We start from the raw sequence: 17,604 nt of genomic DNA on the forward strand, positions 1-17,604 counted from the left end.
TGGTTAGAAGTGAGATATTTTTTAACAAGATTTATGCTGTCAAAAGTTAATTTTAACTACTTAAATCTTTTGAATACTGGTTACTAACTAAATAACAATGTACCATTCATTCTCTAGCTGCCTTAGTTGTACAAATGACCGGTTTACAAGGTACAATGTTCCAGAATAGCTGGTGAGCTCTGGGCTTTACCAGTCTGTTACCCACCTGACAATGGTTGTTACCTTAATACGCTTTCCTGATCTATGGATGGGCATGTGGCACCTCCTCTATACCTGCCCATAAATTCTAGTTTAAAGATTTAGGTAATAGCTTCTATCAATCTTTCCTTTCCAATGATCTTTAGTAAAACAGTTTCCTTTAATTTTATTTGAAAAATATTGGACACAGACAAATACATATTTGGAAGACTGACACCACGAATCAGTCTTAAGAAAAGTATTTTTTGGAGTGCATCTACTCATGCATAAATCACTTCTCCGTCTGCACTATTCTACTAATGTAACAAAAATAGCAAATGATGCAAAGTATGCATATGATGGCCTAAAAAGTTTCCTTCTGCTACAGATTTTTGGGTATAATGTTGCCCTGGTTCAACAATAGATCCTTACCAGGGTGCCTCCTTGTTAATATAGCATCAAAAGCAAAAAGATAAGTCAAGACTACAGGTGTGTAGGCAGTGTGAAGCAAAACTAACACCTGGCAGATTTTATCATGTTTTGGTCTTGACAGAAAATTTGGATTTTCTGCCAGATCTGCTGCGAAAATTCAACAGATATTTTTCCCTGGTACATCTTGGAACAAATCCAGTGGAAACGTAAAACGGATCTGCTTCCTGGCCTTGGAAAATCCAAAGCTGAGTCAACATTTTTCCAGGTTTGCAGATTGTTAGGCAAACCTTTTATAAAGATGTTTGGACATCCCTAGCAAAGACAGGAATGTGGGAGAAAATGAGAGGCAATTCCAGGACGTCATCATGAAGATGTAGACAAAGGGAAATATTACACTAGGCTTTTCAAGTTAGATTTACAAAGTAAGTTTTCCCATTTTGTGTCTCTAGAAAACATCCACAGCATAAAGACCCTTTTAACTATTATTTTATAGGAAGAGGACCGTATACACTGCAACTTCTTTTACTGAGAAGAGCTTGCAGGGAAATACAGAGAGAACAGTCCTGCTGTTTTCTGTGCTTCATTTGCTTTCTCCTTCTAAGGTTAGTGGGTTCACGTAATCCTAGAAGAGATGCCTGGCATGAAACAACTGACGAGTGAAAATTCCTTCAGTGGTTGGAAGAAAAACCAGGTACGATAATAGTGTGTCAAGAAAAAGAAAGATATGAAATTCTCTTCTTTAGGACATGGATTTTGGTAAATTTTACATTTTAAAAGTCACAGAACCCATGAATCCAAATAAATAAGAATGCCCATGGTTTGGGAGTCAGCTTAACAATACTATCAGAGATTTTAAACAATGACATTTGGAGCTTAAATACATCCACACCCAGAGCTTTGGAGGTTCTTATATATTTTTGTGATGTGAAATACTTTAGATGAAGATTAATGAAGCCCTCTGGAGTTTTAGTCACAGGGGTTTCAATTCGGTGAAATTTATAGGAGGATAAACCTTATGCACATAATTAAATACCCATTGGACGAATCCATATACTCCCTCAGTTGGACTGAAAATCTTTTTATGCAGCATAAGGGAAAAAAATGCCACGGGTTGAGTATCTTCAAATTTATTCAGCCTTTCAGCTCGAATCATGGAATGCACACAAAAAGCACACTGCTCCTACTGAACTGGGCCCTGGGAGTGCACATTACACACCACGAGTAAATTAAAAAAACAGAATTAAAACTTTGCATGAGATGGCAGTTGAATAATCTGACATTTCACTGGGTTACACAGGTCTACCAATACAATAAATGAGTGAAAAGCCTGATAGCTGAAAACTTCTTAAATGCCATGAGAATATGAATGATGCAACAAAACAAAACAGCATGTACTCATCCCAGTTATCTGCCATGGGTTAGTTTTGCTACTAGTTAATTGGTATTAGACTGTGGAGCATGAAGAATCTGTATGATGTCATTGTGGAAGAATGTAACATTCCTAGGTATTTGCAGAGCAGGGGATTGGCTGTCAAAGCATTGGGACTGAATCAGTGGTGGGGTTATTAGCAGGATTCTGTTAGTAGCACTTGCAAACAAACAGGTTTGCCAGATAACAACTCACAATTTGTGCATAGTTCAGTCGTCGAAACTGAGCAAATTTGTTCTCAATTTCTCGCCAGCGTCTGTTGAGCTGGATCAGGGATGGCTCCACTGCCTTGGCTGCCCCATCCTTAGACAAGCTTTCAGCCTGCCTGTGCAGCGCACGCAGGTCTTCCTTCTTCTTATCCAATTCTCCATCAATCTCCTAGTGGGCAAAACCAATACAGGGCCCAGGGCAGTTAGCTAACTACATCAACCAACCTTCAGTATTACCAAAATATGTCTTGTTAGAACTTTCATGTCACTAATCTCCCACTTGTCAGAACTGCAAAAAATTTACAATAAATTGCAAGTGTTATGTTACATTTCAACAAAACTGGAATTCAAATGCAATTGGATTATTCTCCTTGTTTGAGAGATTCTGATGACTGAAAAATATTGGGGATCTTTTCAAGAGAGGCCAGAAAGTCTTTTTAGTTTCAATTTAATGTCTAACGATAGATAATTAGAGGAATCTATTGGTAAATAGGAGACACGCAAGACAGCAGATGCTGTATTCTACAGAATCGTTCTGAAGTTGTGTGACTAGTTAAGGTGACAGTTTTTTTCTTAACTGGATGGTAAAAAACCAATAAATAATGAAGCAAAAGAAGACCATGCAGAAAAGAAAAAAAAAAGATAACCAAAATAATAATCTTTGATATTATGGACAGAAATTGAATACAGAGTGACAATGTCAATGTGATGAATTGAATGCGCTAATGAGAAAGAGGCATCCACAGACTGAAAAGTAATTTGTTCATCTGGAACAAAGATATATAATAAAGTCAATTACAAGTGTTATCAGAAAAACAATTAATGAATTAACATCTGTTAACATAATTCATGCTGTTCACATTATAAATACATAAAAACATTCTATTAATTGGAAGACAAATATCCATAGATGAACACACACACACACACACACACATAAATACACACGTACAGATATCATTCTAGCATATACTTGTGTCATTGTAAATAATCATTTGTTTAATGCAGAAGTACAGATAACATCTCACACTGATAAACTGAACAAAGAATAAGGCTAAACCAAAAAGTCACAGGACAATAAATGCCATGGTGTGAGAAATATTCACTTCCTTTTCAGCTGATTAGAGATCACATCTGAAAAGAATGCAGCAGAGACGATCTCCACATCTGTTCACTACTTATTTTAGTAATACATAGAAAATAAGCTTAAAGGTACACCTTTTTATGTAGGTGTAAAGCTAGCTCCTTTGTCACTGCCACAGACATATCTGAAAAAGGGATCTGAGAGACCCTGAAATCAAATGTCGACTGTAATCCTTAACTTCCTGACTTACCTGATTTACCAAGAATTTTTCCTCATTCTAAGGTTAGACTTCAAAGGGACTTCTGCAGAAAGAGTTCTTTACAAAATTGTGAGACAGGTATGTGCATAAAATTAGGCAAATGCACACTGTGGGCCAGATTTTTAAACGTATGCGCGGGCGTAGATTTGTTCGCGCAACCCGGCGTGAACAAATCTACACCCGATTTTATAACATGCGCGAGCAGCCGCATGTTCCCTCCGAAATCGGAGCTGCCTCGGAGGGAACTTTCCTTCCGCTCCCCCACCTCCTCCTCCCTTCCCCTATCTAACCCACCCCCCAGCCCTACCTAAACCCCCCCTACCTTTGTTGCATTAGTTACGCCGCCCCCACACCATCGCCATGCCGCCAGCCCCGCCCTGCCCCGGACCGTGGTCCCGGCCCCACCCCCGGACCGCCACCTTTTTCGAAGCCCCGGGACTTGTGCGCGCCGCCAAGTCTATGCAAAATTGACTCGGCGCGCACAGGGGCAGATTTTCTCAGGTTAAGCGCATATGTTACGCGCGTAGCCTTTGAAAATCTGCCCCTGTATGCATTAGGGATGTGCAATAGTTTTTCCCGAATTAGGCAATTTCAACAAAATTACCTAATTCGGAATGGTTGAGACAAACGAAAAACCATCTAATTTTTTCTGAAGTTACAGAAAAAATGCATTTTTACTTTAGTGCACACTAATGGGAGTTAGCACGCACTGATTCTGCCATGTTAGTGCGCACTAAAGCGAAAATTGGGGCCCCTGCAACACCCCCCCAAACCGCGGGAAAAATAAAATTCCCGTGGGGGGCCCCGAAACGAAGCCCGAAGCCTGATCACGAAGCACATCTCTAGTATGCTTGTACTTTTAAATGCATAAGGGAAAGGTGTTCCTGGAGGTGGATTTGAGAAAAGGTTGGGACTTCCACACAATATATTTCATTTTTTAAAAGCATGCATGTAAATTCTCTCAGCAAAACTGCACACACCAAATAGCAGTTGTCAGTGTGTGTACACAGTTTTGCAGGGATAATTTCCAAAGTGAACTTACATAGCTACATTTGCTTTGAAAATTGGTGTCGGAGGCGAGAGAGGAGAGTTGGATTACCTGGGGTGAGGAGGAATCCCAGCCCTGTTTGTTTTATTCCTGGAAATTTGCTTGACTTCCTGTGCTGCTTCAGAGGGTGAGGAGAGCCCCCACCCTTGTTCCGGGTCTATCGCGCCCTTGACGTCATCGAGGGGAGGGACCGGTAAGGTCAAAACCAGACCCCCCTGCGGCGTGCAGACAAGGCGAGAGAGGAGAGTTGGATTACCTGGGGTGAGGAGGAATCCCAACCCTATTTGTTTTATTCCTGGAAATTTGCCTGACTTCCTGTGCCACTTCGGAGGGTGAGGAGACCCCCCACCCTTGTTCTGGGTCTGTTGCGCCCTTGACATCATCGAAGAGAGGGACCGGTAAGGTCAAAACCGGACCCCCCTGCAGCGCGCAGACAAGGCGAGAGAGGAGAGTTGGATTTATGGATTACCTGGGCTGAGGAGGAATCCCAGCCCTGATTGTTTTATTCCTGGAAATTTGCCTGACTTCCTGTGCCGCTTCGGAGGGTGAGGAGAGCCCCCACCCTTGTTCTGGGTTGTCCCGCCCTTGACGTCATCGAGGGGAGGGACCGGTAAGGTCAAAACCGGACCCCCCTGTGGCGCGCTGCCGAAGCTGCGTGCGCCAAAGGGGCAAGCGGCTTTGTCTGGATTCTTAGAGTTTTTCTTTTCCTGGACTTTATTATGATCTCCAGTGACTGAAGACTCAGTAAATATTTTTTTCATTACTCCTCTCTCTTCCTTCAATCCGAAAGACATTAGATAGGGATATAATCAGAGTTAGTCATAAAGAGTGAGACAATATTGCTTCTACTATCTATGCCTCATACCAAGCGGAAGGCCCGAATAAGGGAGGCTATTGCCTCATCTCCCTTACCAGGCCCATCCCAACCTCAGATCTCCTCATTCTTTATGTCAGCAACAAATGAACCACCGGAGGAAAAGGCCGCAGTGGAAACGGATCACGAGTGAGAATCCGTGCTACAGGCCGAAGCCATCTCCTTGAGCTCCCAATAACCCCAATTCCACCAACTGCTTTAAAAGTTATTCTTGGGGACTCTGAGAAGAAATCTCCAGATTTAAATATTATACCTAATATTGAAAGGGGAATGGGGAACCTAGCTGCAGGGGGTGAGGAGTATATGCCTAAAATGAATGTTATTATACCAATTAAAACTACTGAAGTAACCATGGACATACTCTGGGATGCGATTAAGTCTCTTTAGAAGTCAATAATAAAGTTGACCTGTATTAATAAAGAATCTTAACAGAAAGTTTCAGATTTAGAAAAATCAATTTCCATCATAATGATAGATTGGAAGTTCATGATGAACAATTGGAAAAAATAGAAACTTACCAAAATAATATAGTTAAGATGGAGATGTCTAACTTGAAAAAATTAGAATATATGGAAAATAGCTTAAATATTCCAATTTAAGGATATTAAATTTCCCATATTTAAAAATTATGCCTCCTAGAGAAATGTTTAAGGAATATTTAGAGCATGTTTTGAAAATGCCAAGCCAGTCCCATTCCACCTTTGGCAAAAATACATTATATAATACAAAGAGCACGAACAGGGGGCACGCAACCAGAGCAGTCCATGAATGTTTCAGATGTCCTAGAAATAACCACTGAAACTGATATATGGTCAATAGCAACTTTATTTCTTTCATTCGTTTTTTCATCCGAAAGAGATACAATATTACGACTATTCCTTCGTATCAGATTACAAAAATTCCATGGCCAACAAATTTGGATGTACCCGGACCTAGCAAGGGTAACTCAGTTAAGAAGTCAGGAGTTTCTTAGGTTAAAATCTGACACCCTTGCTAGAGGGGGCTAAATTCTTCTTACGGTACCCTTGCAAATTTGAAATATGGTATAAGGAACAGAAATATGTTTTCTATGAGATTAATGCCTTACAGGCATTCCTGGATACCCTCCCCCTAAATGTAGCAAATGGTTGAGAGCAATAAATAGATTTGGTGCGTCTCTGATTTGCTTTAAAAAGAAGAGAGTGTTATATACTCTCTTAAATGCCTTGTTTCACTCAATTTAAATAACTAATGTCTTACGGTTTTTCTTTAAGAAATAATACTGATATATGTATTGTATAATGATTTTTTGTTGCTGTGTAAAGTTGATAGTAAAACTACTGTATATTCATATCTCAGTATATACATATAACGTTGTAGTTATAATTGTTGAAAATTCAAAATAAAAAAAAGAAAATTGGTGTCACCTGGGTGAACAACAGCCTCAAAATGTATGCCGCCTGTGATAAAATTAGCCCCTCTTTGTCTATGGGAATAGAGCTTAGTAAATCAGGCCATGTGGTACAAAGCTGCTCTAAATGTAAAAAAGAGCTCTCATCAACCATCAAAAAACACTCTTCCAATGACTCGGAAACTGCTTATAAATGTAAATAAAAGCTATACTGAATACTACAGAATGACACCAATATATGAGAACCTTTGTGTGTGATACAATAAACGATATCACAAATGCAAAAGAATTTTAAATAATGTTACCTTTAATTCCTGTTCATTCTTTGGCTCTGGTAGACTGGCTAGCTTGTTCTCAATGTCATCCAGCCATTTCAACAGGTCGTCAGCCTGCCTCTTGTACTGATACCACTGATGAGAAATCTCTAAAGCCTTTTTTCTTCTTTGAGACCTCAAATCCTGTTCATAGTTCAGACATTATGAGAATATCAATGAAAGCTTTACAACACATATTCAGTTGTGCGTGCATGGGTGTGTGTGTGCTGCAGACATAGCCAAAAAAATATTTTAAAATAATTTAATTTTCCAATGAACTTGCAAAGTAGAAAAATAAACACAATTTCAATTCCAAGTCAAACGGAACCATAAAAATATACCAAATCACCAAATGAGAAAAACACATTTTGCCTTCCTTAATGTATGTCTACTCAGTGAAACGTGGATGAAGATCGTCTGCCATCATATTTTTTTTGGAGGCGTTAACACTTAAGGTAAGCACTAGAGACAGTTGCTAGCTTTTCATGCAAAATATTCTACAGCATGAAGAGTGCAAAATGGGAAATTCAAAATTCCAACCGGCTATCCCTTTTCCTCAAGTATTTCAGTCGTCATTACTATTTTATGGAAAACTGCTGAATACAGGTTTGAATCCCGAATGGCTTCTAGAAGTGAAATCTCATTAGGTGCCTGGCACTTCTTGAAGAAAGGGATCATTTACATTTAAAAAGTGGGTATAATTATATTCCCGAGGCAGTTTCTGATTAGCTATTCATAGGTCTACATTTGGAGAGGTACAAAATACTGTTTGTATTCATGATGCAATAATTTCAAGGCATTGTCTGACTGAGCATATTCTATTTAAAGACATCACCTTAGGTGTCCTAGACATTTTCAGCCAGCTAGTAGTAAGAGATATTTTATATTTCCCTGTATTTTGCATAGCCAGTGTGTTGCCATCAAGCAAAGTAAAAATATCACTTCATTTCCTATCAATTTAGTAAAAAAAAAATGCCTATTTGATTTACTTAAACTGTTCAATATTGCATCGAGCTTTATCTGTCAAGGTTGAATGCATTTATTGAGTCACGAAAAAAGAAAATCAATCATCCTATTCTTTGTATACGCAGCCAGCAAGTACCTAGTCAATAGCAGGAATGTAAATGTCATTTTATCATAATTAAAGTTAACATCAAAGTTCTAAATAAAAGTGTTCCCTCTTTTCACTGCTTTGTGTATTATGATTTACGTACATAGTACTTAAGAAAGGTCAAATAAATTTCAATTTGCCAGACAAAAGCCATTAAAAAAGGAATTGGGTGCTTAGCCTGCTCCTTCATTGATCTTAAACTTCTCTGAAAAAATGTCTACTAATAAATAACCTGCAGGGAATAGCACAAAGTCAGGCTGACAAGAATGTTTAAGCTGGGTGACAACGTTGTCTCATAACTAGCAAAGAGCACACTTACACATCACATAGATAATGTGATATCCTATTTATCAGGAGCTGGTGGTGTGCTAGAGACTTGACAGTCTCGGGGTTACACTGTTCATCTTACAACATTGTGTTGAGAGGATGGCTAGCAATCTCTCTCCACCAGCATGGTCAATAGGTTCATCTTGTCTATATCATTCCCAAATAATGGATCAATATGGTGCATCTGAGCAGTTAGGGGAGGAAGCTCCATGCATACTAGCTGAAACCCGGCAGAGGCAAAAGACAGTCTTTGAGCAGGCTTCCACACACACCTCTGAAACTGTTTCCAGCCTTGATCTGAGCCGCTCTCACCTTTTCGGTCCCAAAAGCTGTCAGTGGTGCACACTGCGATGGTTCTGTGATTATGGTCAAGCTTCTGCAAGCTGTATTTTATTGTCGGATACAGCACTTTCAGGCCTGAAGCCAAGGTACCTATCTGCAGACTCACTATACTCCTAAGCCAAACTGGACCCTGTATCTCCAGAGGGAAAACGTAATGCCGCACATGATATATACTCAATCTGCTGCCCAATCCTGTTTCTGAACCACGGCAATGAAGACACTAGACAGACTGGCTGAAATGTGTTCACTGGCATAGCCTGAATATCACTGAGGGATTTTGCAATAAAAGATTACAGAAAGATCTCCTTCGATCATCACGTTTGCTATTTACAGAAGCTAAACAGTGAATCAGGAGTGGAAGTGTATCCATCTAATCAGCTGGCATTTTAATATAAGAGATGGTATAACAAGAAAAGTGAATGAGGCAATCAGCATCATTGGGAAAAGAAATGAATGAGGCAGAGTCATTTATGTCAGGTAAGAGTCAGTCGTAGGCAAAACATTTGGAGCCATAAACAGGTTTCTGAGGCAGGTGAAGCTTTTTAGTCAGCAGCCTGATGGGTTTTCTGAATTTACCCTGCAGTGCTCCATTTAAATAACACATTTTGGGGCAAATTGACATTGGTTCTTTTCCAAATTTGTCTGAAGCCCAAAAGCAACAAGGCAATGTGGGCACCAAAAACCAAAAGAACATTATCTATGGCCACACACAATTGAATTAAATCATAAGAACATAAGAAAGGCCATTCTTGGTCAGACCAAGGTCCATTAAGTCCAGTATTTTATCTCCGACAATGGTCAATCCAGGTCACAAGTATCTGTCAGATCCCATAAAGTAAATCTAACTCCTGTTACTCCCAGGGCTAGCGACAGCTTTCTTCTATCTGCCTGGCTAATATTAATAATGTGTTATGGACTTTTCCTCCAGGAACTTGCCCAAACCTCTTTTAAACCCTGCTTTCCTACCCACCTTGACCATGTCATCTGGCAACAGACTCCACAGCTTAACCATGTGCTACGTGAAAAAGCACTTTCTAGGATTTTTTTTTAAATCTGCTGGTTGTTAGTTTCATGGAGTGTCCCCTTATTTCAGTATTATTTGAAAGGGGAAACAACTCTCCTTTATTTACTCGTTCACCCCACTCATGATTTTATAAACTTCTTTCATGTCCCCTTTCACCAAACTGAACAGCTCTAACCTGTGTGGCCTCTCATCATAGGAGAACTGTTCCATTCCCTTTATCATTTTTGTCACCCTCCTCTACATCTAGTCTAGTTCCCCTATATCATTTTTGAGATAGGGTGACAAGAACTGCACACAGTACTCAAAGTGCGGTTGTACCATGGCTCAATACATAGTTAATATATTTTCCATTTTTTCTCTATAATTATCATGCATTAATCTTGAATACATTGAATAAAAGAAGACACTCTTTTTCTCATGCACAACAATGACAATAAGTGATTTCTCCATAGCGGAAGATTGTGTACCTTGAGAGCATTGTGTTTAGTCTGCAACAGTTGCTGTTTTGTCTTTATTTCATCTCGTTTGCCTTCATCTGAGATCCTTTGTTGAAGAGCATCAGCTCTTTGCAAAAGTTCTTTTACGGTGCCTTCATGGTCTTCGATCTGTTCAAAGGAATAACAAGTCAACGTAAGCTCTTCACATATTAACTACAGACAATGTAGTTAATGTTGGGTTGCGTTGAAGGCAGAGGGAGGACCATTTAAATTTAACAATCTTCAGTCTGGTTGGCTACCCGATTGCAGACCGTTTTATGGATTTTGATCTCCAGCTAAAGCTCTAGGCTGGTTTACGTTCTGAATATGACCCTGTGCATATAGAAATGCTGCACAAGCTCAGACTCTGCCTAACAGATGCTCACAGGTGCTTCTTCTCTGGCCTTTACCATCCCCTTTTATTTCTCTCCTGACATTAAAGGCTTAGTAGCAAAAGCGTGTGAAATGAAGGTACCACATAAAAAAATGTATACAATGCAATTGCAAATTAAAATGGATAAAAATCAATATTCAAAAGAAATCTGTGGCTAAAATCAGCTTCTGACCACATGAATATAACCTGTTAAAAAGAACCCCCATTAACAGGCTAAATGTGTGTGTGTGTATGTGTGTGTGTGTGTGTGTGTAAAATCACTGCGCATACATATTTAGCTGGTTAAAAAAGAAGCCTGGCTGAGGAGTTTCTTGGGTGGGCTTTTTAAATGGAGAGGTCTAGTTACTAACCTGCATTAATATGGCACATTAGCGCACTGTTTTACTACAACTTGCTTTCCGGGGGATCTAGCAAACCGAGTGCAGCATTTTAGTAATTGCCTGGTGGTAATGCATGTTGCCATGTGTGATCCTGGCCACGGCAACTCGTGCTTCCAGCCTCTCCAGGCCATGATCTTAAAGGGATAGCAAGCCCCGTGTGACTTGCTCTACCCCTTCCCCATGAAGATAAAACCCCCTGCAGCCACATCCACCCACAAAGTACAATGCCCCCTCACCTCCCCTCTCCCTACATCATCACCTCCCCTCTGAGGAAGCAGCAGTTTCCAGCTACCAACCTTATCACCCACACAATACAGGAAAAGTGAGAGGCTCAGGTAAGCCAGGGAGTGGGATAGGAGTTACTGGGGATCATTCCTGCCCAGTTATGACCCTAATGCTCCTGATGGTAAGAGGGAGTCCAGGGAACAGGGCTGAAGGGGAGGACATTTTTAAGCATACTGGGTATTGGGGCAGAGCTAGGGAAGGGGGCAGAGGTTCCTTTAAAGTGGGGAGATGGTGATGTGCCTGGGGGAAAAGAAGCCTTCTAGTTTGCGGGGTGGGCAGGGGTTTCATCTGTGGGGTAGGAGAGCATTTATTTGGGGCGTGTCTGCACTTTAGAGGTCTGGCAGGTGCGTTAGCTTTGCTGACACACCTCTGTAGCAGTAGTAATATTGTGACTTAGTAAACAGGCCCTTTTACCGGTTAATGCGATATTCAGTACTGTCTAAATTTGATCCACACAAATGACTGTCCTAAGTCTAACATGACAAGCTTTGAGAAGTTAGTTTTAACCAGATATTAAGCTGTACACTTAAAGGATAAATTTGAAACCACTCATATAGGGCCAAAGTATATCCACAGACTTTAACCCGAATTTTCCATGCGGATGGATGTTGTTTGTTTTCTTTGGTTTATTTAAATTAAAAAAAAACAATACAAACAACAACAAAAAAAAAAAGCTTAAATAAGAAAAAATAAAAAAAAACAAACAAAAACAAAAAGTTGGGTCCCACTGGAGGAAAAAAGCACTCCAAGGACCCCGCAGCCCTGAACCCTCTTACCATAGTTTTTTTAATTCATGGGGCACTGATATGTTTAGAAATGGCACTGGTCTACATCTGGGCCTGGTGGGTGGCACCAGCCTTGCTCTTCTGGCAACATTTTGCAGCACACTGCCGATGGGGCAGGAGGAACAGGACATCATTCCTACCCAGTGAAAAGAAACTATGGCATGAGGGCTCAAACGGAGGGGGCTGGGGGAGGCCTGGGAAATGTCATTAAAATGAATGCACATCCCTAGTGAAGGCCATCAGAAGAGCACGAGGTTTGGAGTGGCAGAGAATTGTTTCCCCTTTCTCTCATTTCCTATCACATCCAACTTACCGTGTCTTTACTGAAGTCGTCCTCCGTCAGGCTCTCCCCCTGCTGAATTTCTGCCTCAAGCGGCTGCAGCAATTTTTGCATGTCTGCGTTAAACTGCTCCAATTCCTTCATGGTAACTTTGGGCTAAAAAAAAAAAAAAAGAAATTGTTTATTTAAACCATAAATTATGTAACAAGAACTATAAACAAAGATGGCATCAGTTCTACCTCCCTGCTGCTAAATTAATGACACACATTAGCGTTTTATCAGAGAATTCAATATCCACGTGACAGGCCTGGAAGAAATTGCTGCAGATGCTTACACGGAGTAGATCAAGGGACACCACTGAGGAACCGAAGCACCCCATGGGAAGTGAAGGCGTCCAGGCCTTGTCTCCATATTTGTTGCTCTCTCATTGCCAGATTTTTCACAGGATTTCATGGTTCTAAGCTGCACTTGTCACTGCTAAAATCCCCCCTTTTTTTTTTTTTTTGGCACCTACAAGCCTCAAGATGATCAGTGACAAGAGAATAAAAGCGAACTACCAGAAGAGAGATGTCACCCACCACCCAGTGCCTGTTAAATTATGCAGGCCCCCACTGCGTGCTGGCAATCACAGCAGGTTAATCTGCGGTGTCGGCTTGAATAATTTCTCCGATGTTAAAGCATGGGAGGATCATTAGCGATATTACCCTTATTCAGTCCTGCAGAAAAACGGCCAGTAATGAACCCGAGCAGAGGCCCCTGCCAGGCAATTCACTTCCTATTAACATTGATTGGCAAAAGAGGCCACTGCAGAAATTTAGCAAACCCCACGGACAGCAAAGATTCAACTCACCCAAGTCAGCAACTAGCACAATTAAAGTTATTACAGAGTGTTTAATTTTGAATTTTAAAATGGCTTGAGGCCACTTTTTCTGAAGAAGCAAACTTCCCTTGTTTCTAATACATTACAGGGAACCACTGGTGCATGTCTGCAGGTCAACATAAATCCATAAGTGGATTCCAAAATTTCATTAGGTGATAACACTTCAAATGATTAATACACAGAATGTTTTTCCTTAGGTTTGACTCTGTGAACTTGTGACATGTTATTTAATGTCATTATATATATAACAATTACACTTAAGGCAGCTTTTTGGGTGATTGGTATTAAGGCTACTTCAAAAAACCTTTCAAATGCCAGATTCAGTTCCACCTATAATTGTCAGTACAGTATACCAATTAAACCTTTACCCCTCAAGGAGCAGAATCAATTTCTATTGTACTTACTGTGCAGTAATGGCACAATAACAGGTAGAGCACCACAATTAAAGCTAGCCAGCTGGAACATTACTTTTACCTTGACAGCAATAACACTTCCATTGCTCCTTTCACTATCCGCTCTACCTTCAAACATCATGCTTAGCTATACGCAGTGTCCCCAGGCTTCCACGATTCTGCAGCCTGGGAGAAACTGCATAATTAGCCTGTTGCTGCATAATTTACAACTTGCTGCACAATCAACATACCTGAAGCTTCCCTACCTCTTAATTTGATCATTTAAAGAAAGCTGCAGGGTGCCTGCTTTCAGTATAACAATTGCTCTGCTCCTGCTCTAGTCCTTCCCCTCACAAATAGCCTGCAGAGAACAGGAAGGGAGGGGGATGAAGCTGAGGCTGAAGCAGACACAGCAAATTAGAGAAGGGGCACTCTCCCTACTCCAACTTCTCCTGAAGGGAACAAGAAGTGATGGGGTGAAGTTGATGTGGACAGAGAAAGCAGTTAGAATGTTTGATCCCTCAAATCTCTCTTAAATCAAACCTGGGGTGAGAGGAAATCAGGAAGGAGGGTATCCCGAAGGTGGCTTTGTCATTGTTGCAGGGGAAAGGATTGAGAGGGAATGCCTAAGATCAGTGAAGGGGGCTCTCTCATTGCCATATGGAGGATGGGGAGAGCAATATCCCTGAGGTGGCTCTGTCAATGCACATGGGGCAGGCAAGAGAGGGAGGGAGGAGTTGCTCTGGAAGGGGGAGAAATTGGGAGATGCATGCACTAGAAGGGGATTTGTTATTGCCACAGGTAAGAATGAGAGGGTGTGCTCAAGGGGGAGAGGGGGCTTTGTCCTGCCATTGGAGGGATTCAGAGGTGAGGATCTTAGAAGGAGCTATGTGATGCTGAGGTGTCCTGACACATCCATTATGATGAGCCTGTGAAGAGGAAATTCTTTGCTAGCTTTTTCACATTGAGCCATTTAGCACTGAATATTTTCCCGCAAGTAGGACAAACTTTTCATTTTTCTGGGTGAGCATCCATGTTATTACCAAGGCCATGCAATTGAGGGAAAATTTTAGCATGCCCTTGGAATAAAGTTTATTGCATAGAACCAGTGGCATAGTCAGAACTAAATATTTTTAAGGGGCCAAAGTTGTCAAAGTTTGGCACTGTGGCCAGACCCCCCCCCCCCCACACACACACACACCCTGCACTCATCCCTTACCCTATCCTATCTGGGCCTTTATGGCATTGGCTACAAAATCCCTCAGGAAGCACCAAGAGAAAGGCTCATCAGGAAAGGAAAGAGTCATGGGATGGAAGGCAATGCCCTGTTGTGGATTAGTAGCTGGCTAAGAAATTGGAAACAGAGAATAGGAATGGTCATATCTTCCAGTGAGAGAGGAAAATTAATTGGAATGCCCCATGGATCTGTACTGGGACTGGTGCTTTTTAATATATTTATAAATGATCTGGAAAAGGGAGTGATGAGAGCGATTATCAAATTAGCAGATGACACAAAATTAGTCAAAGTAATTAGATTACAAACCAATTGTGAGGAACTGCAAGAAGACCTTTTGAGAGTGGGGAACCGGGCATTCTCAGCTCATTGCTTAAATTCTATGCTTTTATCTTAGTCAAAGCACTTTTGGAAAAGGTATTCCCAATACAATCTGCTCCTTTTATGCAGGATTAAATGAAAGGCTTTCCTGCTTTTGTAAAGGGAAAAGCATTCTTTAACATCAACTGCTTTCTGTCAGTACAAGGGAAAGTTTCCATTTTGAATTTTCTTCTGCGAGGATCAGAGGTTTTCTGTCCCTCTCATCCCTCTCGCTCCTGCCCTGGAATAGAGGAGGGTAGTTCAGCTCAGCGTCAGACTGGCTGAAGTCAGAGGGCATCTGATGCTGCCTTTGGACTGAGCACAAACACACACCTGTATCTGTTAAGGTCAGGACCTAGGAATAAACCTCATAAAGAGTGGAGGAATAGCCTCTTGTTAAGAGCAGGGGGTTGTGAAGCAGGGAAGCCAAGGACCAAATCCCATTGCTGTTCCTTGTGACCTTGGGCAAGTCACTTCACTCTCCGTTACCTCAGGTACAAACTTACAGTGTCATTCATCAAAATGTGTTATCATGATAATGCAAATGTTTTGAATTTATTCAAAGGGATGGAATTGGGGAGGAGTTTGGGCAGGATCAATGAAAATGAGGGACTTTTTCTCACACTTTTAACGTTGGAAATAACTACCCCTTTTTTCCTGGTGTTAAGCTGTATGATATGCCCGAAGTGGAGAGAGAACACTATAGAAATTTCATCTTTGTGTGACTTTCCTAACTCTAAATCACGTCAAACTTTCACTGATATGTACTGTGCTGTTCGTAAGTCATTACATTGTGAGCCCTCTGAGGATAGGGAAAACCTACAGTGCCTGGATATAATCTGCTTTCAAGTGCCTGAAAGGTAGATTAATAATTAAATAGAGGGAACTATATCCTCTTGAAGCCTGTGTTCTTCTTTGTTTGAGAAGGGCTTATTCCAAATGTGGGTAAAGGATAATTCTTGCTGGAAATCAGAAACTGAGTAGGAAGTCAGTAGAGTGTTGCGACCATTGGTCTACGACGGCTTCGCCCCGCCTACCTTACTCTTCTTGCGGCTCCTCCTTCTCACCTCGGACTACTGGCTACCGCGGTGTCTGTCAGCCGACCTCTCAGGCGTCCCCGGACTGGCTTTGGTGCTGCTTCCCGCCATGCTCCTCCAAGGTACCATAGGGCACGTGCGCACGCCGCCCTCATCTTTATTTCCTCATTGGCGCGAACCTCAGGGGCGTCCTCCTGAGATGATGTCACGCTGCCCGGATATTTAAGCCTACCTCTTTTGCTAGCTAATCGAGTTAGCAACAACTCGGATTACTACGGATGGGATTCGCTCTCCGTACCGAAGCTACTCTGCCACTCCAGTGTTTTCTGGAACTCTTACTGCTAACGGGGTACCCGCTCCTTGGGGGCCTCTTCTACTTCTTTCAGGTGCTATCAGGAAACCGGTACTCGCTCCTCGAGGGCCCATGTTCCCTGAGTCGCTGCCTGCATCTACAATCCTTTCTACTTGGAAGACTTCACTAACAGTATCCATCTGTGAGTACAACTACCATCTATTCCACAGTACTGCTTCCCTGGAACCAGGTACCCGCTCCTTGAGGGCCTGCCCTCGCTTTCAGGGCCAGACCTCTCGTCTAGTGCAACTGCTGTGTGAGGACAATACCACTGAGTCTCTCTTCTCTAAGGGATCAGGTACTTGCTCCTCGAGGGCCTGCCCTCTGTTCCAGTGCCGGACCTCTCGTCTGGTGGAACCACTGTGTGAGTACAATACCACGGAGTCTCCTTGCTCTAAGGGATCAGGTACTCGCTCCTCGAGGGCCTGCTCTCCCTGTCTTAGAGCTTCATCTATTCTACTGGGACTCTGTATATTTCTCACTGGGTACTCATAACTCTCAGTCTCTTTCCACTACAGCACAGCCAAGCAGTCCGGTGGGATACTTGCCCAGCCGGGCTAAACATCTACTACTCACTACTGCCACCTCTGGTGGTTTCTAAAACTGTTTAAATAAAGATTCAATCTGTGTTTGTGTGTCCAGAGTCTAGCCTGACAGCGTAGTCCCTCACGGGACTGCCCCCGGTGGGCATGGTCAGCTGCCACAGTGTCCAAGGATCCACCCAAACAC

General features: G+C 41.8%; 1 protein-coding gene across 1 annotated transcript in view; it reads right to left on the bottom strand.

Moving 5' to 3' along the window:
• Positions 1–17,604, bottom strand: part of DMD (dystrophin) — a 3,148,630-nt gene that overhangs the window by 1,500,303 nt on the left and 1,630,723 nt on the right. The window contains exons 38-41 of the mRNA XM_029603105.1: positions 12,654–12,776; positions 10,488–10,625; positions 7,208–7,360; positions 2,234–2,416 (exon numbers count right to left, since the gene is read on the bottom strand). Of these exons, the coding sequence (XP_029458965.1) occupies positions 2,234–2,416; positions 7,208–7,360; positions 10,488–10,625; positions 12,654–12,776 (597 nt within the window). The remainder of the gene's footprint in view (positions 1–2,233; positions 2,417–7,207; positions 7,361–10,487; positions 10,626–12,653; positions 12,777–17,604) is intronic.

Source organism: Rhinatrema bivittatum, chromosome 5 (genome assembly GCF_901001135.1).
Source record: "Rhinatrema bivittatum chromosome 5, aRhiBiv1.1, whole genome shotgun sequence".
Classification (NCBI taxonomy): domain Eukaryota; kingdom Metazoa; phylum Chordata; class Amphibia; order Gymnophiona; family Rhinatrematidae; genus Rhinatrema; species Rhinatrema bivittatum.